The 26,326-nt window shown below is 35.7% G+C and overlaps 1 protein-coding gene across 21 annotated transcripts; it reads right to left on the bottom strand.

Moving 5' to 3' along the window:
- Positions 1-776: 776 nt before the first annotated feature.
- LOC131168609 (probable E3 ubiquitin-protein ligase ZFP1) lies at positions 777-25,833 on the bottom strand. Of its 21 annotated transcripts, XM_058128179.1 has the most exons (10): positions 25,628-25,710; positions 20,567-20,928; positions 17,487-20,062; positions 16,186-16,298; positions 5,554-5,693; positions 2,863-3,618; positions 2,365-2,774; positions 1,615-1,713; positions 1,343-1,480; positions 777-1,076 (listed from the first exon to the last, which is right to left on the bottom strand). In XM_058128179.1, the coding sequence occupies exons 5-10, from the start codon at positions 5,648-5,650 to the stop codon at positions 927-929; spliced, it is 1,650 nt and encodes a 549-aa protein (XP_057984162.1). In that variant the 5' UTR covers positions 5,651-5,693; positions 16,186-16,298; positions 17,487-20,062; positions 20,567-20,928; positions 25,628-25,710; the 3' UTR covers positions 777-926. The 21 variants fall into 21 exon arrangements, with proteins under 21 accessions (XP_057984162.1, XP_057984166.1, XP_057984153.1 ...); XM_058128183.1 differs by lacking the exon at positions 17,487-20,062 and having other exon boundaries at positions 25,628-25,726; XM_058128170.1 differs by lacking the exon at positions 16,186-16,298 and having other exon boundaries at positions 777-1,480; positions 17,487-17,543; positions 17,654-20,062; positions 20,567-20,804; positions 25,628-25,725.
- Positions 25,834-26,326: the final 493 nt, after the last annotated feature.

The raw sequence follows: 26,326 nt of genomic DNA, 5'->3' as shown, positions 1-26,326 counted from the left end.
GGAAAGCAACTTTTTAATTATTTTTTAGATCTCACTTTTGTGGATGGGGAAGCATGAAAATATAATTTTTGATTTTAATTTGGACGAATTATGTATAAAATTTCTTTTAAATCCGCACAAATTCAATTTCAAATTCTAAAACCCATGATTTCAAATATTGCCTCACATAATTTTTTTGAAAAATTGAAAAATATTTTTTTTAGTTACTTTACAATCTAGAAAGAATTAATTATTTTATACACTTTCTAATACGAATTTTAAAAAACGAAAGTCATAAACTAAAATTTTATAATTTTTTGAAGAACTAAAAATTATAAAAGGAAAAATATTTACACAACTAAATAGGCCCCTGACCTTCTCATTAAATTTCCTTTAAGATAAAACTTGTAACGGAGGGCTCTCCCCTAAAATTTGAAAGTTGCTAATTGCAGTATACTACATGAGTCCTACTAACAATATAACGTGTTATAATCAACAGGTTTTGAGTTATACCTGAACCAACCGTCCTTTCTCTTTTAGATGATTTGGGCAGTAGGAATCCATCCAGATCTGCCTGTGCTCAAGGTTGAAATTTAAGATTAATGCCATTAACCTCAGGTAAGTTCATCACCCCAAGCCAAAAGGCAATACAAAGAAGCCAAATCAGCTTTCCATAAAAAAGGTTGAACCAGCTTGATACCATCTTACTAGCTTTAACCCATGTCTAAACCCGATTTTGAACCCTTCAGGCAAATGCATGCAGGAACAAAATGAGCATTGGAAAGGCATGACAAGTATTTGGGAGTCGAGGATGAAAGAGCTAGAACAAATAAATTGATCATTCCCTTTACAAATTCCCTAAAGAAGTCTGTGTCTCAATCATTTGAAGGGTATCCCAAATATATTTACAGGAATTAAATAAAACAAAGGCAAGGTGAGGTGAATGATCATTTTCCGTTCATATTATCAACTAGAGCAGTAGCTTTGCAGATTGGGCAAGAATTCTTCATAGACAACCATTGTTTGATGCAGCCAACATGGTAATCATGTCCACAAATTTTCAACGCCCCAACATCATCCATGTTCTTGTATTCTTCCTGTCAACCACAATACCAGATTTGTTACTGAAAGTAACATTATTCATCAAACCACTTGAGAAATCGAAGACATTAGATTTCAACAATGCAGCTCACAGAACAGTGGAAAATCGTAGAGAATGCAAAATGCATGCAAATAAATGCCAAGATACATTTACAGGGATTCTACACCCAACAGAGGAGTTGCATTTGGCACAAACTGGCTTATCCTCCGCAATCCCAAGTTGATCCCAGCCCAAAAGAGTTCTAACTTCCTGAAATCTTACCAGGCAAATCACACACGTCCCTTCCTCCTGAATCTGATCTGATGAACAATATATTGTCTCTGTCAAACACTTGGATATCAGATCTTCAGACAAGCCTGTACTGACATTCCCAATTCTTTCGCCTAGGGCAAGTAGTTCCTGCTTGCAACAATAGTTCAAGAAAAATTAGAAGCCAGGAATAATAGAAAGACAGGAGGTCTCGGGTCTCCTCTAAACGGAACAAAGAAACAACAACTAAATATAGTAGTCTAGGCTGGGTATTAGTTTAGTACCTCATAACTCATGTTGTCTATGTCTAGCCGCATTTCCCTGTGCTGATCAAACAAATTTCTGGAGCTGTACAATGCTGCGCGATCTACAAACATAAGACCCTGCAAAGAGAAAAAATCCTGTTAAGCCATTCAGAAAAAGAATTTCGAAAGTTTCTCGAATATTTTTACATTTTAACCTCCGGGAATCCATCTGCCCTGGTCTTCCTGGTTATGCTCATTTCCACAAATTCAAGTTTATTACAAACACTAAAACAAGATATACACACACAGATCCAAGACAACTGCTTTGTGTAGAACATAAATCAGGACTCAAAAGAATGACATCCCAGCAAATTTACACAACTCTAATCTTTGGTTTTTGCTGGCTGACAGAAAAGATTGACAATGCCTTCAAAGTAAATTCACATAACCAGTATCCAGTGCTTTTCTTCCTTATATAATCAAACGAAATCCAAAATCAGATAAATATAAAGTAATCATGGTGGCTGACCACTTGACTAAGGTTGATTTCATGTATGACTGGCTCAATCTCTCACATATATGATTTGCATTTGACTAAAAGAAACCCAGTCAAAGCTTTGACTTTGCTAAAACTGAAAAGAGAAATAAGTGATGCTCAAAATACAAATATGATCAGTTTTGGCATGCTCTAGCTAGTGTGAGAATGAGGCTTCATAGATCATCACTCTAAAAGCAAGGCAGTGCAAGACAGAGTTAATATAAGAATTTGAAAAAAAAAAAAAAACATACTTCAGATGCCAATCGATCACGGACACCTGCTTCATCAGAGAGTGATCGATATCGTTCATTAGACATCCTTGATCTTCCGCTTCTATCACCATTACGCCATCCAACAATGGGTAATGGCCGAGGATGCCTAGAGGAATAATTTTCTGCTACCAACTGCATACCTTCATCTGACACTCCTACCTGTCCCAAGCGCAAGCTGCTTGAGGAAGCCCTGAAAGTTGGAGTAGACCTTTGAGAATAGCTACTGCGAACCCCCCTCAGACATTGAGAAGAGGTACCAATAAAATTTTGCTGAATGGGATTTCTGCTTGAAATGAAATCATGATGGTATCCTCCAATATCAACAGAAGCATTGCCAGTACTACTTCCAACAAGGAAGTGCATTGGTTCATGGTTTAAACCACTGGCATCTACAAAATTAAATAAAATGATTGTTTAAAGTACAGGCAATGGTGCAGATATGACACATAAAAAAATAGCTGAATGGCCAGCACTAACCTGAAACAGGAGCCCTTCCATGAGCAGCATGAGATACATGTACTTGGTTCCATTCCCGAGCTGAAACAACAGAACTCTGACCAGAAAGATCCACAGAACTAGGATGGTCATTGGGATAGCCTGCTGCATATGGATGGTGCAATTGATTGCTTGACAAATGGGTCCTAGCTAAGTTGGATTCTAGGTCGAGCGCAGACCTGCTTCTCACATTCCTCAGAGAAGATTCACCTCCGATCGAAAGGCTATTGCCTCTATAGCAAGAGGTCATGGTGACAGGATCCCAAAATGAATGCTGACAATCAGTATTTGGCTTATCCTGCCTTGAATCGGACGATATCGAGAGATCAGAGGAGCTTCCAGCACTAAAATATCTGCTAGAGCTTCCTCTCTCACATACTGCAGGGATCCCAGGGCTTTTTCGTTTGTATGGCCCTCTTACACTACCCAGTGAGTGATCAATAAAACCTCCTTCAATCCCATGAAATGTTTGTCTCTCATAATTGGAAGACGATGCATGGTAAGCATAATTATCTGCAGCAACACAGAAGCTTCCAGCAGCAGAAGGATGCAGAAAAGGATCATGAGATGGGCCTGAAACATCTGTTCGATAATGTGGGACTTCAATATTGTGGCTTGAGGAAGAATAACCATTTGACCTTGGTGTTGTATTCCAGTGAGATGAAAAATGAACTCCATCTATTGACATATTTTCAACAGGATGAACAAGAGAACCATTTTCAGCAGCAGTAGTCCTGGCTGAAATACAATTCAGCATTGGTTCATGAGAACAACATATATTCTAATGACAAATGTTTTTTAAACGGTAATAAATACTTGAGAATAAGAAGTTGGTGCAACTCCATGAAATGAACCACTATAGGTGCATCAAGTTCATAGTGAGGGTGCATCATGCATAGGCACAAAATGTTTCTATAACATTGTAATGTAGGACAAGTAATGGAACTCAGAAATAGAGAGAGAAATGAGCGAGAGAAACAAAGGGAAGAAGAAGAAGAAGATGAAGGAGGATGAGGAAGCAGGACAGAGCAGATAGAAGAAGAGAGACAAAATTAGAGGCAGAACATAATAGATATGAGAGAGGAAGAAGGAAGAAGAAGAAGATGAAGGGAAGCAGGAACCTGCAGGAGAGAGAGGGAAACTGCAGCAATCCTGATTTCAAATTATTAACTGCCCAATAAGTTACAAGTTCACTTATACCCACCACTAGAAACTTATAAATAAAAGTCCCAAAAAACAAGAAATTACAAAGGAACCCCAAAGTAATTACATACACAAAATAAACCTAAATTAACCAAACTTCTAAAATAACAAGAGTTTTCCCAAACTAAATATATAAAAACCAAGCTACAATATAAGCATCTAAAGTTTTCCATTGGTTGGTCATTGTTAACCTTATGATGCAACTGTTAAAGCAGCTCAAAGACTACAACCTGCTTTCTTGATTATGTGAACTGTGATTGACAACATGACATCCACATGTGGGTAAAGCCTTAACTTGGTTCAGTCTTTAGCTTCCAAACATCTGTTTGCATATTATATTAATTTAGATATCCTTGTAACTACCCTCTTTTGTTCGAAAAATACCTCTACAGAATTTATCCAATCTAACTGCATATCTGTCCTTGTCATGACATGAAGAGTTCCACATGTGGGTAAAGCCTTAACTTGGTTCAGTCTTTAGCTTCCAAACATCTGTTTGCATATTATATTAATTTAGATATCCTCTTTCGTTCGAAAAATCAAGATACCTCAGGCAGCAGAAACTGGGTGGCTTTCTATTATATGCAAAATACTAGCAAAAGAAAAAAAAAAAACCAACTAAAATAACAATGCATGTTGACTTAAAAAAGACGCAGGATGAGAATTTAAAAACAAAAAAGGCAATCAAGTACTAAGTCTATTTTCTTCATTAAAGTAGAATTCATTAAAAACACTATTTATCAATCTTTTGTGAAGAAAACAATCATATTAATACTGGTTTGTATCTCAAAATTATTATTTAAATTTAATTACAATACAGTTACTTTCTCTTCTTTTGGAATGTTCACAACATAGGTAACAAAAAGCATTAATGCCCTAGCAAACCGCGAATTGGTTTGGAAATTCCAAAACATTGTACATTTTTGCTCTGGAGAGGTAAATCTAGAAATCCAAAGTTTTAATTTCAATATTTTCCACATGAGATATTTTATTAGTAAAAGTGGAAGATTAAAGCATAATTCCATTTTCAGTCATTACCACTATATTTCAGAGGGGAAAAAAAAATCTTCTAGATTTAGAAACATCTCAACATCCTCTCCAAAATATACAAGTGCCATTGCACAATTTTCACCAATATATCCCAACTACACACCTAACATCCCGCATCTTAGAGCATCTGCCCTACCCTGACCTTACTCCCTTTTCAAAAATCAGAACATCCTCTGTTCCAGGTACATTGGTCTACAAACGAATATATGTAAATATATACATATTTTATAATGAATATCAAAGTGATGGTAATGATGGATATTTTGGGTGTCTGCATGACTTCCAGAGCACCCGCAGCTAGTCAGCGAGCAAGCCATGAGTACAGGTATAGCCATAAATTGAGAAAAGCTAATGGGTAATGAATAATTATAAGTAGGACTAAACACGTGACATAACAAGAACTTCTAAAGTTGCCAATACCTGAATGCATGTAGGGTTGCTCTCCATGCATATGATTCCAATGCTGGTGCTCATTCTCAAACATTTGGGACGTGCTAAATAAATGCCTATGCCCCATAACAGTAATGCGTCAATAATCGAAATATTAAGAAAATGACAACCTGCAAATATGGAAATATATCAAACCTTGGAATGTGAAATTTGGGCATACTTATTAAAAAAACATGTAGACTATTCTAGCCTTTGTTATCATGAATCCAAACAAAAGTACCGCTGGAGCACATGTGTGTCAAGTATTAGCAATCAAAAGCTGCATCTTCCTCCTTTTAAAAAATTATTTTACATATGTTTTGATGGTTTATTTTCCTCCTCTTGGATTTATGTTTACAGGTGAAATTTATGATAAAGCAGTGAAGAGGAAGATTGAACCCATACTCAAGAATGTAACTATCAGCGCATGCATGCATTGATGAATGAGCATTCATCCACCCAAGAGGCATAGCTGCACAGTGCACACTATCACACCTTACATTATTAGTTCTATCATTAGTTTTCTGGCAGTAGAAAGTTGGCAACATTTTTCTGTCTAATATAGTGGCCTCTCTCTCTCTCTCTCTCTCTGCCATTAGTTTTCTGGCAGTAGAAAGTTGGCAAAAATTTTCTGCCTTAATATATAGTGCCCTTGCATTTATAGAATGCATCGTGATTAAGCCACAACAAATTAATAATATTTGGAAGGATATGCTTAAAAAATGAAAATTAGCAAAGGTACTCTTCAAAAAATTTTTGTTTAAAAAAGGAAAAAGTGCAAAGCTCAGAATGGCAGCCCCCAATAAAAGTTATAAAACACTACAAATTTTAATCTTGTCACTCATCCCTTGATGCGTAAGCATAGATATGAGTATATGACTAACCAAAGAACTGGGCACACCTGCCATAAGTTAAACCATACTAAGTTCTCCCAAAATATTAACCTCTGTTCTGACTCGAATCCCCCCCAACCTTCAACACGGACATAGAATGTCCAGCTCTAATGTTTGAGTGTGCTAACATCTCATTACTTCTTTTTTTGCATGACTACATATTTACGTTGAAAATGTTAGAATGCAGACTCTTGCAAGCAGAATAGCTAAAAATACTAATAGCTATGACAGCTGCAAGATTAGCATATCATGCAGTTGTATATACGAATATTTATACATAAGCGATAATTGATCTCAAATTTTCAGCCAGTGTTTCTGAGTTCTGACCTTCAGTTAGAATGGTCAGATTTGAAAATGAATTACTATTATGACTATGGCTCACATATTAGAAAGCCCATTTTCTTTTTTTAATTTTATGAATTTTTTTACACAAAATGGATAGACTTTCAACAGCAGAGCATGCAGCATAACAAATCGGAAGGGAGAGGAATATCAAGAAATGAAGAAGGCTCGATATACCTATTTAGAACCAAGGATTGCTCAGTCTGATGAACCCTCCCTATGAACGGAAGAAATAAACAGTTTCCTACCTTACCTAGCGGCATCCATTATTTAGAGTGAAGGGTTTCAATAAGTCTCACCACCCACAATACCTTAACTATTTGGGTGGTAGCACAAATCCTGCTCCATATTTCAAACCTGTCAAAAGCCAATGTTTTGTTAGCACATGAGATTTTAGGTATCGATTAACCATATTCTCCTCTCCTACACCTGCAATCTACACAAGTTTGGTTGATTTCACCATCATTTCAGAATACTCCTAAATTCCCCAGCAAACATAGCATTGGTCTTTCCTATCCGCATAATTGACATCCTTATATTGACCTCAAACAACAAACATAATGAATTAAAACTGCACCTAATCGCCATTGAGCAAGGCTAAAGTACCATCATTTTCATGGTAACAAGAATTGAACCATATAGGAGTTGTTGAGGAAATAATGCTGGAGAGAGAGAGAGAGAGAGAGAGAGAGAGCAGAAGCAGCAGCAGCATTTAAATGGCTGGCATTTGGGTGACATTTTCTAATATAAAAGAACAGGAAAATTCCCCTCACTGAACCTGAAAAGCTTCTAAATCCTCATTCATACAACCTCCAAATTGAAGCTCTGCATATAAATCTATTGATTAATAAAATTAAATAAATATGCCTGTATGAACTTTCGTTTATTTATTTATTTATTTTACTTTTTTTTTTATAAGGGGGGGGGGGGGGGTGAATGAAGAAAGGAAGGGCAGGGGAGGGGCTATCCATGCTTTTGGCATTTAGTATGGAAAGGGATGCCCCTTTGAGGAAAAAAAGTTATATAACAAAAATTTTCAAGGAATAAGATGCTTGCTGCAACAATCACCATCATGCTACTACTCACCCTCCCTCCCATCCCCAACTCGCTTGCAGTGCCTTAATGGTAGAAAGAAAAGATTAGTTGGTAGAAAGAAAACTTCAGTTGATATTACAAGTATGTACAAATATAACCCAGAGCAAGCTTCTTTCTAGTACGAAGAACTGAGCAATTATAATAGAGGATAGTAGAGCCATGGTCAACAGGACTGATCCTTACAGATAGAATACATGGCATTAATGTGAGCGGAATTCAATTTCAATATTTCTTGAATTCTTAAAATATGTACATCCCAATCTTACAATATATAATACAAACAAAGACTCTAAACAAGGAAACAATCTCCCTACAAAATAATACACAATTTTCTACATTTATTCACTTTCCTAATTTACTCAATATTGTCAAGGATACTCGGGATTTCAACATTCCCCCTCAAGTTGGATCATAGATATTAATCATATCCAACTTGCCAATGAAATCGTCAAAGTCCTGTCGTGCTAACCCTCTAGTAAAGATATCTGCAGTTTGTTACTTGGTAGGTACATAAGTCATACAAATGATTCCTTCTTCAACCTTCTCTTTGATAAAATATCGGTCCACTTCCACACATTTAGTAGATTGAGAGAGATACTGATGACTGCTTTGTTGTCACAATAGAGTTTGATATGAAATTTTACCGAAACCTATAGCTCTTCCAAGAGTTTCCGTAACCATAGTCCTTCACATATCCCTTGTGCAACTGCTCTGAATTCAGCTTCAGCGCTACTTCGAGCCACCACATTCTGTTTTTTACTCCTCCAAGTTACCAAATTTCCCGTGCAATATCCAATGGTTGACCTTCTGTTTTCTGCCGATCCTGCCCAATCCACATCTGTGAAGATTTCCACTTCCTTGCCTTCACATTTTTTAAAGAAGAGTCCCTTGCCTGGAGAGCCCTTGAGGTACCTGAGGATCTTATACACAACATCTAGATGAGTCTTTTTCGATGAATGCATGTGTTGACTTACAACACTTACCGCAAATGCAACATAGGGTCTGGTGTGCAATAAGTATATTAGTTTACCAACCAATATCTGATACCTTTTTCTTTCAACTGGTATTCCACATTCTTCGACCCTCTTTACTGCTTCAATCGGGGTTTTACTAGGTTTGCATCCAAGCATGCCAGTTTCGGTTAGAAGATCAAGGATATACTTTCGCTGAGAGACACTGATACCTTTCTTTGATCTAGAAATTTCCATTCCAAAGAAGTATCGCATTTGTCCCAAGTCTTTAACTTCAAATTCACTAGTTAGGACTTTCTTTAATCTTTCCATCTCCACTGTATTATCTCCAGTTAGAATTATGTTATCAACATATACTATCAGAATTGTTTTCTTACCATTTTCAGACTGTTTGAAGAACATAGTGTGATCTAATTGCCCTTGTCGATATCCCTGATTTTTAATTACCTTTGCAAATTTGTCGAACCATGCTCTGGGGGATTGCTTGAGTCCATACAAGGACTTCTTGAGTTTGCATACTCTGTTTTCTTCACCTTTCTTACTGAACCCTGGTGGTATAGTCGTGTAGACTTCTTCTTCTCGCTCACCATTTAAAAATGCATTCTTAATGTCTAGTTGCTGTAGTGACCAATCTAAGTTAGCAGCTAATGACAAGAGTACTCGAACTATGTTTAGTTTTGCCACTGGTGCAAATGTCTCCATGTAGTCAATGTCGTAAGTTTGTATAAATCCTTTTGCAATGAGTTTGGCTTTATATTGTTCAACTGTCCCACGACTCTATATTTCACTATGAAAACCCATTTGCAACCAACTGGTTTCTTTCGACTCGGCAGGTTCATAACATTCCAAGTTTCATTTTTTTCAAGAGCCCACATTTCTTCCATAACGACTTCCCTCCATTCAACACTTTTTAGAGCTTCCTGAATATCTTTTGGAATTTTTATTCTGTCAAGGTTAGAGGTAAAAGTACGATACCCTGTAGACAAAGTTTTATAGGACATGTATTTTGACAAGGGATATAAAGTACATGACCTAGTTTGTTTTCTGACAGCAATGGGTAAATTTACGTCATCAGGTGTAGACTTATCAGAAGAAAGCTCATGATCATTGATTACCTTATCAGGACTGCGCTTCGACTCATGGCTGCTCGGAGCTATCACCGATTCCAACTCTTTTGGTGCCTCAGGTATGAGATTCTCATTGTGCTTTGTTTTTGGCTTTCTGGAGTAAACAAGTGTTTCCTTTTGTTTTTCTGCATCTCCCCTTGAGTTTAAGTGATCATTTGTATATGGTAGGTTAGGACATGCAATGGGAGACACAATAGATGGGTCAAGGAATGAAGCAATGGGAGACTCATTAGATGGCACAGATTCAAAAGTAAAGAAATCAAATAACCGATCTTCACTCTACTTCTCCCCTTGAAGAGAGGACTTCTAGAAATAAGGAGTGATTTAAAAAAAAGTGACATCAAGACTAACAAACATTTTTCTTGGAGATTGGGTCATAACATTTGTAGCCTTTCTGGGTAAGAGAGTAACCAATAAAGACACATTTAATGACACGAGGTTCCAATTTATCTCCGTTGTGAGCATGTACATGAACAAATGCAGTACATCCAAAGATTTTCAGAGGAAGACTAGAGTGGAGTCGAGAGGTAGGAAAATATTCCTAGAATTTCTGAAGAGGAGTTGTAAAGGAAAGAATTCGACTCGGCCTTCGATTAATGAGATGTGTAGCTGTTAAGATAGCATCGCCCCAAAAATAGTTCTTTATATTTGTAGTGAACATTAATGCCCGAGCTACTTCAAGTATGTCTATTTTTTCATTAAGTGACCCCATTTTGTTGAGGGGTATCCACACAAGAACTATGATGTACAATGCCACTTTTTTGAAGATAATTTCCTTGAATATCATTAAAATATTTTGTACTATTATCAGTCCGTAGAATTTGAATGTGAGTTTGAAATTGTGTTTGAATCATGGAGTGAAAACTGACAAAAATAGACCAGACTTCAATTTTTTCTTTCAACAAGTAGAACCAACAAATACGAGTATGATCATCAATAAAGGTAACAAACCATTTTGTATGAGTGAGATTGGAGGAGCGTGAGGGTCCCCAAAAATCACTGTGAATCATAGTGAATGGGCGGGATGGTTTGTATGTGGATTTTAGGAAAGAATTACGCTGGTATTTTGCAAGCTCACAAACTTCACATTGAAAATCAGAAGACAAGATGTTTTAATTAAACAAATAGAAGGAAATAAACGTCTTAAATATTGAAAATTTGGGTGACCCATCCTAGAATGCCATAACAAAAGTTCCCTATCTTTAGAAATAGATGCAGAATCACAAATTCCAGTATTACATTGTTCACTCGTATTGCCTCCTCAAAGTAGTAGAGTCCCTCACACGCCTTAGCACTGCCAATCGTCTTCCCGATGATAGGTCCTAGAAAACACAATGAGATGAAACAAATTTAGCAGAGCAATTGGAATCTTTTGTCAACTGGCTAATGGATAACAAGTTGCAAGATAGCTTATGAACATGTCGGACATATTTTAAAGTTATAGAATCAGATATGCGAATACTTCCTTTGCCAGCAACAGGTGATAGAGATCCATCTGCAATTTTTACTTTCAGATTTCCATTATATGGTGAATAGGATAAGAACAATTGATAAGAGTCAATCATATGATCAGATGCACCCGAGTCAATTATCCATAGTGATTTGTAATAGGATATAGTATTTAGGGCAGACAAAAAATTACCTCAGTGAGCTAGAGAACCAGTGGAAGACTGACCCAATGGTTGAATTAAGGAAAACATTTTATATAGCTGATCCAACTGCTCAGGACTGAATACACCACTTGGAGTGGTATTATTGGTTTTTTCACCTTGTGATTTTTCAGTTGAACTGTCCGTAGCCTGATACCCACGATTTTTTTGAAATTGTCTCGACTTCCAATCTACAGGCTTTCCATGAATCTCTCAGCAGGTATCTTTTGAATGATCTGGCTTTCGACGGTGCTTGCACCATATTTTACCTTTTTGTGATCTTTGCCCGTATCCCACAGGGCCTTTTGATATAAGAGCTGAGACGTCGGGCCCATTGGAATTCGGTCCATTCCCATTTGTACTCGGATTTTGGATGGACAGGTCCGGCCCGATACGATCTCCTTGGGGTCTCAGCATCACTCGTCTCCTGCTCTCCTCGCTCCTTACCTCGACGAATACTTCTCGGGTTGAAGGCAGAGGTCGTCGGCCGAGGACTCGTCCATGCACGTCATCCAGATCTTAATTGAGGCCGGCAAAAAACTCGAAGACCCGTTCGTTTTCGAGCCTCCTCTTGTATCCCATGCTATCGTCGGAGCACTCCCATTCTTCTTCGATGCTCAAATCAAGCTCTTGCCAGAGATGGGCCATCTCCATGAAATACTCCGTGACATCTTTATCGCCTTGCCTCATCTGCCACAACCGAGTTTTGATTTCGAAGATTTGCGAATAACTCTCGACATCAGAGTAGGTTTCATGAACAACGTCCTAGACATCCTTTGCTGTAGGCTAGAACAGGTAGATTTTTCCGATCGCCGACTTCATTGAGTTGACAAGCCAAGTTGTGACCATGGAGTTTTCGGACCTCCATTTTTTCAAGGCGACAACATCGGTAGGGTCTGGTCTCCTCAGTTCTCGGGTAAGGTAACCCATTTTCCCTTTTCCTTCAATCACCAATTTTATAGATTGAGCCCATTCACGGAAATTTTAGTTGTTCAATTTCTCCACTGAGAGTGGAAAGGCTGTATTGTCCAGCCCATTCAAACCCCAAGCGGATGTAGCCTTCGAATCCCCGTCGGGCTTTCCAAAAGAGGTCGACCCTCTACTGGTGCTGCTGGCCATCATTAGCTAAGGTTGAGAAAACCGGGCTGTGATACCATGTGAGCGGAATTCAATTTTAATATTTCTTGAATTCTTAAAATATGTACATCCCAATCTTACAATATATAATACAAACAAAGACTCTAAACAAGGAAACAATCTCCCTACAGAATAATACACAATTTTCTACATTTACTCACTTCCCTAATTTACTCAATATTGTCAAGGATACTTGGGATTTCAACAATTAAGATTAAAGGATACAATTTTTTCTATTAAAGCTTTGATCTCTATGATATCTGCCCACAACCTAATGCTAAAACATTTAGGTTAAAAGGTAATCTAACACACAATATCAGAGCCATGGTCTAATAGGGTTCCATTCTTGTTGCCCACATTTATTGTGCAGATGTTAACAATTATCTTAATTCTCTTAGTGTTGTTATTGATCACTTGTTAGTCAACCGACATGCTATCAGGATGTGCAAGCAAAGGAGTGACAAAGCTTAATATAGATAGTTGGGTGACAAGCTAACAACTAAACCTTTTAGGTGAATCTAACAATTCAATTAAAAAAATGAAAAAAACAGGGACATTCGTCTAGATGACTAATGCGTCTAATCCCTAAATAATATGACAATAAATCATGGCTAAATTGTTGAGTGTAAAACTTCATGCATCAACAGAAATTTTTTTTTTGGGTAACACAGTGCCTCCGACATGAGTGTCTTTTTCCTACGAAGCAAATGTCCACATGTCACACATATTATTTCCATGGCCATGTCACACAGTATTCAAGCAGGGGTACATTCTGAGTTGTTCATATAACATGATCTGCAATAACCCATGAAACAATGGTAAATATAAGCACCAAGCATTTCCATCCTACAAATGTACCATACCTTCTATTCCAGAAATGACAAATTTAGAATAAGACAACATGGGGATCCATTTATGTGAAGATGTTATTTGCTATAAGAATTGATACAGCAACCAAAACATAAGGATGGGAAGAGATCTCAACTTATGCAGTTAATTCCATGTGGGAACTACAAAGTAACCTGCAAAGATCTTCTTAGGAGTTGGGAGTATTTTGGAAAATCAATAAGTGGAGACCAATTAGATGACCAAAGAGCTCCTAGACTAAAAGAGAACAGAGATAAACATCATTAAAATTTTACATACGGGTGAATTAACAACACTGGTACGCTTAAACATGAGATCTTCAAAATGCTCCAAGGTTTTAGAAAACAAGTTCCACAGATTTTACTTCACGAATTTCCCCCATAGGCTCAAGTGCATGTTACATCTCAATGCCTGAACTTCCTACCATATGGTTAGTTTAAACATGAACAAAACTTAAAGTTGCATAATGGATTCTTACCTTATTCTTTGAATTATAGTTTTATTTATTAAATTTAGCACAATTGAAGTAACTATTCAAGGCTAAACCAGTGGTTGCATAATATCTTGGGCATGCTAGTTAATAAAATTAGCAAGAAATGCTTACAAGACAGCGTGTTCTTTGCCGTCCATCCTCACATTGGCAAAATGCAAATAACCAAAACAAATTAAAAGCAAGAATGAAAACCCAAAAAGAAAGGAACAGTGTTATTAAAATTTTCTAATATGAACACCACATCTAAATGCAGGATCTAGTCAATTAGTATATGGTCACTAAGGTATTAAAGGACTAAGAAAATAAAATGGAATTAGAAATAATTATGAAAGAAGTGAAAGCTAAAAGGCCAGCTTTCCTTACATATCATTTACAAACATAATAGAAGTGCACATTGATAAAACCTGAACTGTATCAATAGTCTTCACATTGAACAAACAACCATGAACAAAATTCCAAAAATCACCTTATGTTTAGCTGTTTTGAAATGTTTCAGTTTCTCAAGTGCCATAATGAGTAGAAAGAAAACGTTAGTTGGTAGAAAGAAATTTTCAGTTCATCTCTCCAAATAGAGTGCCAACATAGCCCAAGGCTAGCTTCTTTTTAATATGAACTGATATATGAGCAATCCCAAAAGAGGTTAAATAACCACTCAAATGAATACAAAATTCCTTTAATGTATTTACACCCATACTTCAAAAACCATGAATCATAAACCTGAACTATGTCTGCACTAAGCCTAGCAACAATGCACTACATTTTCTTTCTCTAAGGTACAAGATTACAATGAGAACAAAATAATTTTGGAGAAGGGAAAAACTTGAACTACTTCCCTAGAAAATCTTGCCAAATTTTCATTTATATATGCCTCAAGTAGTTTCAGTCATGACTTGCTCATTGTCAATAGCAGTCCTTTTCAAAAGAATAACAATGGGCACTTGACCATCCTACGCAATTATAGCCTAAGCACTATCGAGGCAGCAAATGAAGGGCATACGAACAAGAACTAAAATTTCAATTTCAATCTAGAGTATGCTGGAAACTCTCAGCAAAATATGGAAATTATGAATGAAATTTTGGTAACTATAAAAATAGTTTATTGTGAATAATTTGGGAGAAAAAATAAAAATAAACAAAAATTTTCATGTTTTTATTCAGTTCTAAATTTAAATTTCCAAAATTTTGGCCACTATATCCAAAATAGCAAAAGAAATAGATTTTTTTTTTTTTTTTTTTTTGAAACCCTCTTAAAGTAAAAAAAATTCAGCTAAACTACTGAAATTTAAGACCATGTGTATGACCATACCACTAACATACACTCTCTAAGCAATAATCTTTCCATGACTTTCAATAGGAATAGTGATATTGGCACAACTTTGTTTGCAAATAAATCGAGTCATGGCTCCACTAAGCCTGATATAAAGCCTCAATGACAACTTCATAAAAATAATGCTTGCTCAAAAGTACAAACTTTTATTTGTTGTGAATGATAGCTAAAACTAGAAGGCATCCTTGCACAAGTGCTTTTGTCCAATAATCACAAAGGATTTATCATATCAAATCATCCAGGCATCAATATTTCATAGTGATCAAGGACTCGAAACTTATTTCTTACAGAATAACTACAATAGCCCCAAAATAGTCAATCCCGTGTCTTTGTTGTGAAATCCCTAGCCAGAACTCCAACTCTTTATCTTCCCATATTACAATGATTTGTAGTTCCATAAAAATACCTACTTGGGCCTCAAGGCTCCCTTCCTGTCAGAAAGTCGCCCCAAGTATTAAACTCCTTGACTGCTTTGCCTCCTGACAGTGCCACTACTTTTACAATTAAAAGATTGAAAGCATCTTTCAAATTCTGAGCTAGAGAAACAAAAAGAGAAAAAGAAAAGAATGTAAGAAGGCATAAGGATGTAACAAAAGACAACACTGAGTTCTTGCTCTAACCCCTAAAGCACAACATAATAATAATCAAAAAATAAATAATCAGTAATAGTAGGTAACAGAAGGAAGATCAAAATTAGGATCCCTAGTTGGAAAGACATTTACCTAAATCTGGATCAGAGGATCATATGGCTAGATAAATGAGGACTAGTGGTGCTCAGTTGTATATCCCTGTTTCTCCAAAATACACCAACATTTTTTCTCCCTTTTTCATGCACCTAAGCATAATGACCAACCATAAGTCATTGAAGAAATGTTGTCAAAGACATTAATGGAAGAATGAACAACTCCACTTCTATCCTCCTTCTGAAAAGTAGGCTTTGAACCATAGAACAAGATAACTAGCTTATAAAAGAATCCACAGGAAAAAAAATTCTCCCTCATATCAGTAGGGGAGAGCAACCTTGTATCCTTTCCTAGTAAGAAAAATGGTCATAAATATACAATTAGCCTTTGGATCTGACTTTCTCTGATTAGGACTGAAAGTACGGACATGGCCCATCACCTCCCAGTAAAGAAACAAGTATGCACTAGGCAAATGAGTTCAAAATGTAATTTAGACACTATTGCATGACAATGCATATACTTTGCAAGGGAGGCATCTGTCAAAAAGGTTATTGACCAATAATTTCAAAAAACATCTATAAAAATGGAATTAGACACAGACTAATCCCAAAATGTGATGCTTGCCCCACTCATTACTCCAATCAATAGGACAATGAAGGATAAAAAAGAAGTCCTTTATATAGTACTAAATGACAATATTCTGTGAAATTAGACACTAACCCCCACAATTAAATGAATATTTCTGCCACTAATTTATTTTTTTATATAAATAATTCCTGAAAGAAAGGCAGTCCATGGGGAAAACTTTATGATTAACCATTTTTACCCCACGAAGAAAAAGCTAGACTCAAAAATAATGAAGAACTCAAACAAGGTCAGATAAGATGTTCCAACTAGGTGAATCTCACATCAATGTCAAAGCTGAAAATTAGGTGAATCTCACATCCATGTCAAAGTAGGATTACAAAAGAAAGGATGGCCAGAATCATAATGTCATTCAATCAACTGATCAAACTGCTATACGCTAGAAGAACTGCTCATGCCTACAGTTTCATCCTCACCTGTAAGTGCAGAAACAATTGCTACAATTTGTTCATATCTCTACCAAATTCTAAGAAAGACATTGAGAAGTATAGACTGGCACAAAGTTTTATGGGCTTGATTATGCCAATAAAAAAAGAAGAAAGTATAGATCAAATAACATGTCAAATATATGAAAGGACAGCTATGGAAAAACAAAGATGGTACCTTCCCAATCACGGACGAATGTGAGACATTGAGCTTATTTTTTTCACTAAACTGAGGAAATATAAAAATGAATAGTCTAATAATAAATTCACCTGCATTAATGATCCAAGAGGAACCAGGAGTACAATCACAGGCATTTCATGCATCATCTGAAATAAAAGTGAGCAGCTAGCTAATGAAACATCTTAATGCTTTCAACACCTGTACTGACAAGACATATCCTGCGGCAAACTATAAATCATGCCTTCAACAAAATTACCTGAAATATTACTCCTGGAGAAAACTATTGGTTTATCACACTGCATAATACCATCTTTGACACCAAAAGATTAATTGTTAGCTCTGATGGATCACAATCAATGGTATAGAAATAATTGGATGGATAGGGTCAAAGTGGGAAATAATCTAGGATCAAGAACTCGATGAAGAACTAGCAAAAATATTTGCTGAATTTCAGCTGCTAGAGAAATGGCCAAGCAACAATAATAATGATGACAATGATAAATAATATAATATTAGTAATAAAAAAATTGAAAATAATAGGAATTTAAAACAAAACCCCAAAAGAGTTCACAAAACATACTACTTTTTCCCAACATATATAACAAGACAATGGTGATGTTTCTCTAGTGGCATAACAGCTGCATACGTAGCAATGCTGGGAACATTTAGGCATCCTAAAATATTTGCCCTCAACAGACGAATTATAAGTTGTTGCTTAAAATGCTTGTTTGTTATTTTATGATCAAATTTAATACTTAGGAAAAAATAATAGTAGTAATTATAACAGAGATTATAAATATTTATTGTAGCTCTAAGAAACTAATGTGTGCCTAAATGTATTAATTTAGCTTCTTTATAAGTAACATTAGCTCAAAGGAATTGTCACCATCCACGATTCTTCTTGATGCTTCTTTTCTATCCTTCCAATCTCAAAAGCTTCGAAGTTAAGCACTGTTCCAGCCACAGTCTGGATACAGGCATTTAGTTTGGATCAAAACAGATATAGGCATTGGTTTTGAGCCAAAAATTTTAAATTAATTATACAGAAATTTTGAAAGGCATAAGAATTTCTTTGTATGCAAATGAATTTTTCATAATTTTCAGGATGGCCTTATAGGATTTTACTAAATAAATGACGAAAATAATGAAAATGATGAGAAGCATATACACTGCTTGAATTTTACAAAGCCTTCCATGACCATGTCTTTCACATTTTTGCTTACAGGAATTTCTCTAATTAAACAGAAAGAAGAAGTGTTCTGTGAGAAGAGCCAGAGATTGTTGGCTATTTGTCAAAACAAATCCATGCAACTGATTGATACTGGTGCTTAAGAATACAAATTGAGGCACATTTATGTGCCCTACAAATAATTGAAGGCCCTTGGAGCAGACAGAAGCTTCTACACAAATAGGCGGCAAACTCTAGCATTACGAGAGGCTGGTCAAAGAAAAACATCCTAAATAGCGATTAGGATAGATCTCATAAATCCAACTCTAGCAACTGCACAATTGATAGCAGGCCACATGACACCTTGTCAGAAGAACAGCTACAATCCACATGAGCATAAAAGCGGCAACAAGCGTTTAATTTGGAGCCCAGCACCCTCCATATAAACAGTTATGATCATATTATGGCATTGAGCAAAAACTTAATACCAAATGTAAGCAACATTCTTCCTCATCCAATGTACTATCATCTTGAAGGCATCACGTCGTTTTGCTAGAATAAGCATCACCACCATCAAGGCTGCTGATTACGGTTGCTCTGTTACTCTAATTGGTATTTACTCACCACAAGAGTAGAAATAGAACAACCTACCACATGTGGAAAGCTCAAACATCATCAGATCAATAATTCAACAGTCATTAAAGCAGCATCCAACATACTGCACTCCCTGCTAAAAGTCCTACAGCCATGTTTCTTCAGCACAAGAAGCCACACATTATAGTTTCATCCCTTGCAGACAAGAGTCTCCAAAGTGGAATTAAGCAACTGCAATAAACTAGTCTGTGCATGATCCAGCAGGACGCAAATAGCGAATCAGTATATCCATATTGACACCTACTTCAGAACTCCAGCTTAAGCAGCCAAAGTTACAAAAACTTTGAATATGAGAACTCAAGGAAATAATTCATTGATGCATTCCATCACGCCCAGAAAATTTTAGGACAAAAATAATAAACCTCTGCCTAATCAAAAGATTGTGCTGGATGAAGTGATCATCTCAGCACTTCAGGGCAGAGATTGGAGCAAACTCTGGATTATGACCAGATCTTTCATATAACACTGCTGCCCTAGACCCCCTCAGAATGCTTAATGGACCAAAAATCTTGCATCTCTATTTAGAATTTCATCATGATGGTTCTAAAGGTCATTGTGCCCACAAAATAAGCATCAAAGATATTTTTTTTTTCCCTTATCAGAGCTTCTATTTCTTTGAGTAGCATGATTCTGTCGTAAAAGTGAATTCCAAAGGAACAATGTCTATACTGAGAACTAAACAGAGAATCTTTAGTAACTCTACAGTTTGCTCTCTCAAGTCTCAATACCAAGGCCAACTTATAACGCTTTGAAAGCGCAGCAGATCACAAACTAATGACAGATGAGAACACAATTTCATAATCAGTTTCATTCTTCAGTTGCTGAATTGACCAAAAAAAGTGCCTGCAACACCATTTGTAATTCAGATGCTGAAAAGAATAACTCTTAACTATGCAATCTAGTAAATTTTGTTTCCAATATATGACGACTGGCCAAGGAGTAACTCACACCAAGATGTAGCATAACAGTAAAATCCAAAATGAAAAAACGAAAAAAAAAAAAAAAAAACTCAAAATAATTGGCAAGTTGCCTAAACTTAATCTGGCTTATATGAAGGAAAAAATTTAGGTCCAACAAATAAAGAGAGAGAACATAACCCATCCTAACTGATATTGGCCAGCTTAACAAACATAAAAATGAATAATTCCACTAGAAAACTTGTTAGAAAATGCATAAATAATAGTGAAAAAAACCATTTGAAAATGCATTAAATCATTTTTTAAAACCTGTTTGAAGGATAAAAATGCGGAGCATGACATGCACATACACACACGTGCGCGCACACACACACACACAGAGGGGGGGGGGGGGGAGAGAGAGAGAGATCTTAACAACAAGAATTCTTACCTGTACATGTAGATATGCCCCCTATTCCAGAGCTCCCGCGTTAACTATTGTGTGGATATATTTCAAACACAAGACACATAAGATTTGGTACTTGAATCCTTAACTCCAACCTAAAGATCCCATGTCCAACACCTGGGTACAGGACATGAGTACCCTTGGTATTTCAAAATCATGGGAAGATATTTGCAAAATAGGCAAGTCTGACATTTGGACACGCACCCGCCTGCAACAACTAGGCCTGATTCCATGCAACATGGAATGTAACGAGTAAACAGTCAGCTTCCACAAAACCTGCATATTTGAAACCATCTAAACCTAATTGATGGGAAGGGAATCCAGAGAACAACTAGCACCAAGGTTACCTATACGTAGCATTGTAGCCTAATGAGTCTCGACCAAAAAGGCAAACATGGGATATATAAGAAGCTTGAACACATGACTCAGTTCTTTTTTTAAAAAAAAAAAAGCATCGTGCAATAACAAGAAGATAAATATTTGGAATTGGATCATTTCCCTAGATCCTTCCCATTAATCTATGACAAGGATGATTTAGTATGATGCTTGATTATGTTCATCAGAGATTTTAAACGTTGACATACACATGGAAAACCAAGACACTCCAAATCAAGACAATGAAGCAAATACAGAACAGCTTCGGTATGCTGGACCATCAAACCCATGGGGAAGGATATATTAACTTAAATTTATTGAAAAATGGCTATGCTGTATATGATATATGGAATCACATATGACTGTACAGGGGATATTGAGGAAAGGAAGAGGTTTTATAATTTTTCTTTAATTTAAAAATCACCTACAAAATTTTATATGGTGCAGCAAAATACCATGTTGATGAAGAATTATTCGGAGAGGAATTGGTGGTTGGAAATATAAATCTTAGAAAATACTTAAATGTTGGGGACACAAGAACTATGTAAAATGCAAACAGATATAATGCATGACATAATAGACAACATACAAAAGAGAAACGACCTGTACAGATATAATAAAAAAAAAAATAGTATTGTATTGTAGCTGAACTATATGGTATATTCCATACAATATGCTATTAATGTGCTTGATAAATGCACAATTAGGCTATTTTGAACAGCATTTAAAAAAAAAAAAAAAAAGGAGCATAATCTTCCAACATATCTAAAAAAAACTTAATCTAAACCTTCAATTTTATCCTCTTCAACCAAAAACATAATAAGAATGAAAATCACACGTGTACTCCCCAAGGTTACTGAAATCGCACCAACTTCTTTCATAATATGCAATTGCCCAAGTCATTACTCACTCTTTCTTGGTACATCTTAATAGAATAAGCAACATGGCTCTTACAACCTAGCTGACATAGTTGATACTAATTCTAAACAAACATACACACATTTCCCATGAGCATAATCCCATGGAATTGTCCAAATTTCTATCGAAATTTTGCTCTCCATTACCCTTGAAAATGAAATGGCAGACAATTTCTGTTTTACAAATACGTTAAATTTCCCCAAATCATCCAAAATTTATTGAGATCTCAAAACTTCAGCTGAAAGTTATAAAAAATTTAACCATATAATGAAATTTCCTTGAAATTCAAATTTGACATGCCAAGATTTCTCTCTTATTTTATTCATTGAAACTAAAGATTATCACAAGAAGAATATGAATTATATAGATGTCAAATTTTTGGAATTAAATGGAAACACCAAAACAATTTCTTTTGATCATTTGATCTCTAAATTATGTGCATTTGTGTAATAAATAATATTTGGCATGTTTATAAATTTCATTTATATTAATTGAATATGTTTAATATGATTATCATATTATAGTTATTCTCCACCTTATACCCCACATACCCACCATCGATGTAATTTATTTACAATATTCTAGTTCTAAATCATGCATTTTTGTTTCTAATAATAGTTTCAGGAGTTTCATAAAAGAATTGCATGTTTTTTGACTAATTTTCATCATTTTTTAAAATCAAATTGAAATTGACACCAATGTGGAAATTTCCATACTTTGGAAGATTAGAAATTTTAGTTGAAATCCAAATTTAAGACCTTGCCCATGAGATACCAATAATGCCACACAAACTAGAACTCCTCCCCTATCTGTGTAAAACATATCAAACAAACTACTGGATCATCCAAATAAACAGATGCTATCATCCACTACACTAGTCCAACCACTGCCTAAGTGACAGAGGACCACCAACACCATTTAGGCCCATTTGAAATACTTATTCTATGCATAGATTTAGGAAACTATGCTTGTATTAAAATTTATTTGTGTTCTGTAATTTCATGTTATGTTGGGGTTTCATGTCATTATGTGTTTTCATTATTTGTAGGTATATGTATTTGGTTAGTTGGCTTGCAAGTTGTATGAGATAGAATCAGAATTCCAGACTGGTTTTCCCTCTCTCTCATGCAGCCTCTCCCTCTCCCCTCCATCTCTCCACTTCCTCCTCCTTTCTCTTCTCTGTTCTGTTGTGTCCAGTTTCTCTCTCTCTGCTCTCTTATGTTCCTTTCCAACTCTCTGTTCTGTCCCTAATTTCTGTGTTCTGTCTCTTCTGCCTACAGCATTTTCTCTTCTCCTCCCTTCTTATTTCTTATTCTTGTCTTCTTTCTATTTCTGTCCTCAATCCTATCTCTCTATTTCTGTATCTATAACTGTCCAACATCACTAAGGCAACTGCATCCATGTTCTCTGATAATCACCCACTAATACCTATCTAACTATGAACAGCCATAGGTCAGGCTAGCAGCCTAGGACAATGGATAAACAAGTTATGCCACCATAGTTCAGGTTAGCAGCCTAGTACAATGTATAAACAGTTATGCCAGCCGGATCCCTGTTTGATCCAACATCAGGCCTCAGATTGTTGGCCCAATCCAGCAATTAAAAAAATGCTAAGCTCACTGGGCAAGGCCAGGCCAAAAATATCACAGCTAAAGCCCAGGCTTGCTCTGCCCCAGCCATGCTACAGCCTAAGAGCTCGTGACTTTTTTTTTTTTTTTTTTAAAAAAGAATAAAAATACACAAGCAAATGACTGGATGGACCATCAAGTCAGGCCCATGACGCACTGTAGCTACCATTGGTATCATGGTACCTAGACAGTAGCAATTTTACACCAAAAATACGCTGTTACACTGCAACTCCTTATAATAAACTCTTAACCTGCAATATGTATTTTTAGGTTTTAAAAGATGGAAGCAAGGTTCTAAGGAACAAGAGTCAATGTAGAGCAAAATTTTGTGACAATTCCGTGTAAGAGGCTCTAAAATGAGATTCCAAAGCAGAAGCATCGCCTCATATGAGGTTCTGTAACAAAGAAGCTACTACCTTCACCACCTGCTTTCGAATTATCATCAGGATGGTAATTTCAATCACTGCACCAACACAATCCTAGTCAATTTCACTAAAATTCTCCATGCTTTTACAAAAAAACCACCAAGCATGGATCCTTCCTGATTATGCATCATCCACCTCATAATCAACCACCCAAATCACCATTTATGGATACTTGGAAAAATCATAAAACAACCATGTTAAACAATTTTTTAACAAAAAAATCTCAATTTTAAGGCTTTTGGATAAAAGGAGATGAATAAACTTGGATGCAAAAAAAGACTGAAAAAACGAGGGGCTCATTGATTGATCTATAGTAACAGAATGACAAGCACATTACCAAAGATTAAAACAGACACATATGTCAGATTTCTAAAAGGACAGAGGGATTCATTTGTTTTCCTCTTGCTCAAATAACAACTACATTTGGGGTGAGTTAGGCATACCATTTGTAGAAGATAATATAAGAGAAGGGTGGTTAGGATGGTTGACCTCTTGCAACAAAGACAAAAGTAATGCTCCAGTAAATGTAATGATTTAGAGGTAGTAAATAAGAATGGGCAGCACTTAAATTATTGAGGATATTTCCTATATTGTGAAGAATGTTAGAAAATGATTTATATAGCTGACTCCACCTAGTTGGGCTCCAAAACTTCTGATTTTTAATTGAAAAAATAACTGTATTATGTTTTCTTCTCATGCCTTTTTAATTTAGCAGAAGAGGTGAGCAGCTAAAATAGCATTTTAGGGAATTTGCAGAACAAGACTAAATATAATTATCAGGTAACTGTCAAAGAGGATGTCCCAAATCCCCTTTATATTAGAAATAGATGATAGATAATAGATACCTTGGTATCCAAATTATTCAATTCATATGTTAATGTTACAGGGTTACAGTGATACAAAAACAAATGTTAGTTTTGGGCTCACAACAAAAACAAGATAAAAGATAAATAAGATCAGGACATCTGATCATGCTACATAAAGAGACACAACTAAGAAGTTTGCCCAGCGGGAAACATGATGATCATCGTGTTTAACCATAATAAATGCAAACAGAAATTCATCCATCAAGGAATAGACTGATAAATAGGAGCATTATTATCATGCGAACAATGATGCTCATAAACCCAAACTTGAGTGAATAATCAATGCAAATATTCTAAACATTCCTGGAGACATAGACGTAGAAAGCAACACGTGCATATAAACAAGCACAATCCGATATTTCCATGTACGAAGCGTAAAGTATACAGCGACCTTTTATCACAACCCAAAGCATATCTAACTCAATATTCCCACAAGCAAAATAATTGACAATCCTGGCAGCGACAGAAAACGCAGATAACAGATGGGAGAAAATTAAGAAAATACACTCATTCTCATACAAATAAAAACAAAAAAAAAAAAAAAAAACTTGTGCACAATTAACAAATAAACGAGGTCCGCTCAGAACCCATCAAGCAGATGCAATAATTATCACGAATACAAATCAAAATAATCATAAAAACACAGACAATCAACAAAATATCAACAATCGCAAAAAGAAAAACAAATTGCACAATAAATTCACGCGATCGGACTGGAAGAAAATATATATGGAATTTTAAAAACATCATCGTGTGTCACAGATCACATCGCAAATAATAATAATCAAACGATGATCGGTCATAGGCGCTGAACGATTTGATCGGAAAGCATACCTTGACGGTCGAGAACCGATTTCTGCTCTTCAACGATCAAACGACAGAGAGAAAAGAGAGAGCGTGAGAGATCGGCGAGCTTTTCCTTGTGAGAAGGGGACAAAGAAATAAGACGGTTGGGTATAAGAGGAGGACAATTGGGTGGACCGCCCACCGTTACCGGGAACCGATAAAATTCGTTTCACTCCCGCAATTATCACTTACCATCGTGTCTGGAAGTGTGCATTATTTAAATTTACACTACTTTAAATTTTAAATTTTAATATATACATATATATATATATATATATATATATATATAATTTCATTCTAATACTTCAACAACAACAAAATCAAACCTTACTCCCACTAAATTAAATCGACTATATGAATCCTTGAAAAAAAATATTAAAAAAAAATTTACTAAAATTTAGTCTCATTTTTCGAATGCTCAAAATATCAAAAAAATTTTTTCTAACTAGTTAAATTAAAATACCATTTAACTCGTAACAATTTTTTTAATATTTGGTCTCATTTTTAAATGCTCAAAATATTATTTTATAAATATATATAATAGGAAGATAAAATTTCTAAAAATAAAAATAAAATCAAAAGTAAGTGTATAATAGGATATTTTCTTTTATTAATAATGGATACTTTCTTGTGAAATACTCAATAAATACTCAATTGCACTTAAATATTTTAATTTTTACAATTAAG

The sequence above is a fragment of the Malania oleifera genome, chromosome 11, assembly GCF_029873635.1.
Source record: "Malania oleifera isolate guangnan ecotype guangnan chromosome 11, ASM2987363v1, whole genome shotgun sequence".
Classification (NCBI taxonomy): domain Eukaryota; kingdom Viridiplantae; phylum Streptophyta; class Magnoliopsida; order Santalales; family Ximeniaceae; genus Malania; species Malania oleifera.
The sequence above is the reverse complement of the archived record's forward strand: the minus strand, read 5'-3'. Positions and strand labels throughout refer to the sequence as shown.

Coding starts and splice junctions, on each gene's coding strand:
- LOC131168609 (XM_058128167.1), bottom strand. CDS start 5,650: ATGGGGCATAGGCATTTATTTAGCACGTCCCAAATGTTTGAGAATGAG. Junction 3,619..5,553: donor GCAACCCTACATGCATTCAG/GTATTGGCAACT, acceptor ATTGTATTTCAG/CCAGGACTACTGCTGCTGAA. Junction 2,775..2,862: donor TGGAAGGGCTCCTGTTTCAG/GTTAGTGCTGGC, acceptor TTAATTTTGTAG/ATGCCAGTGGTTTAAACCAT.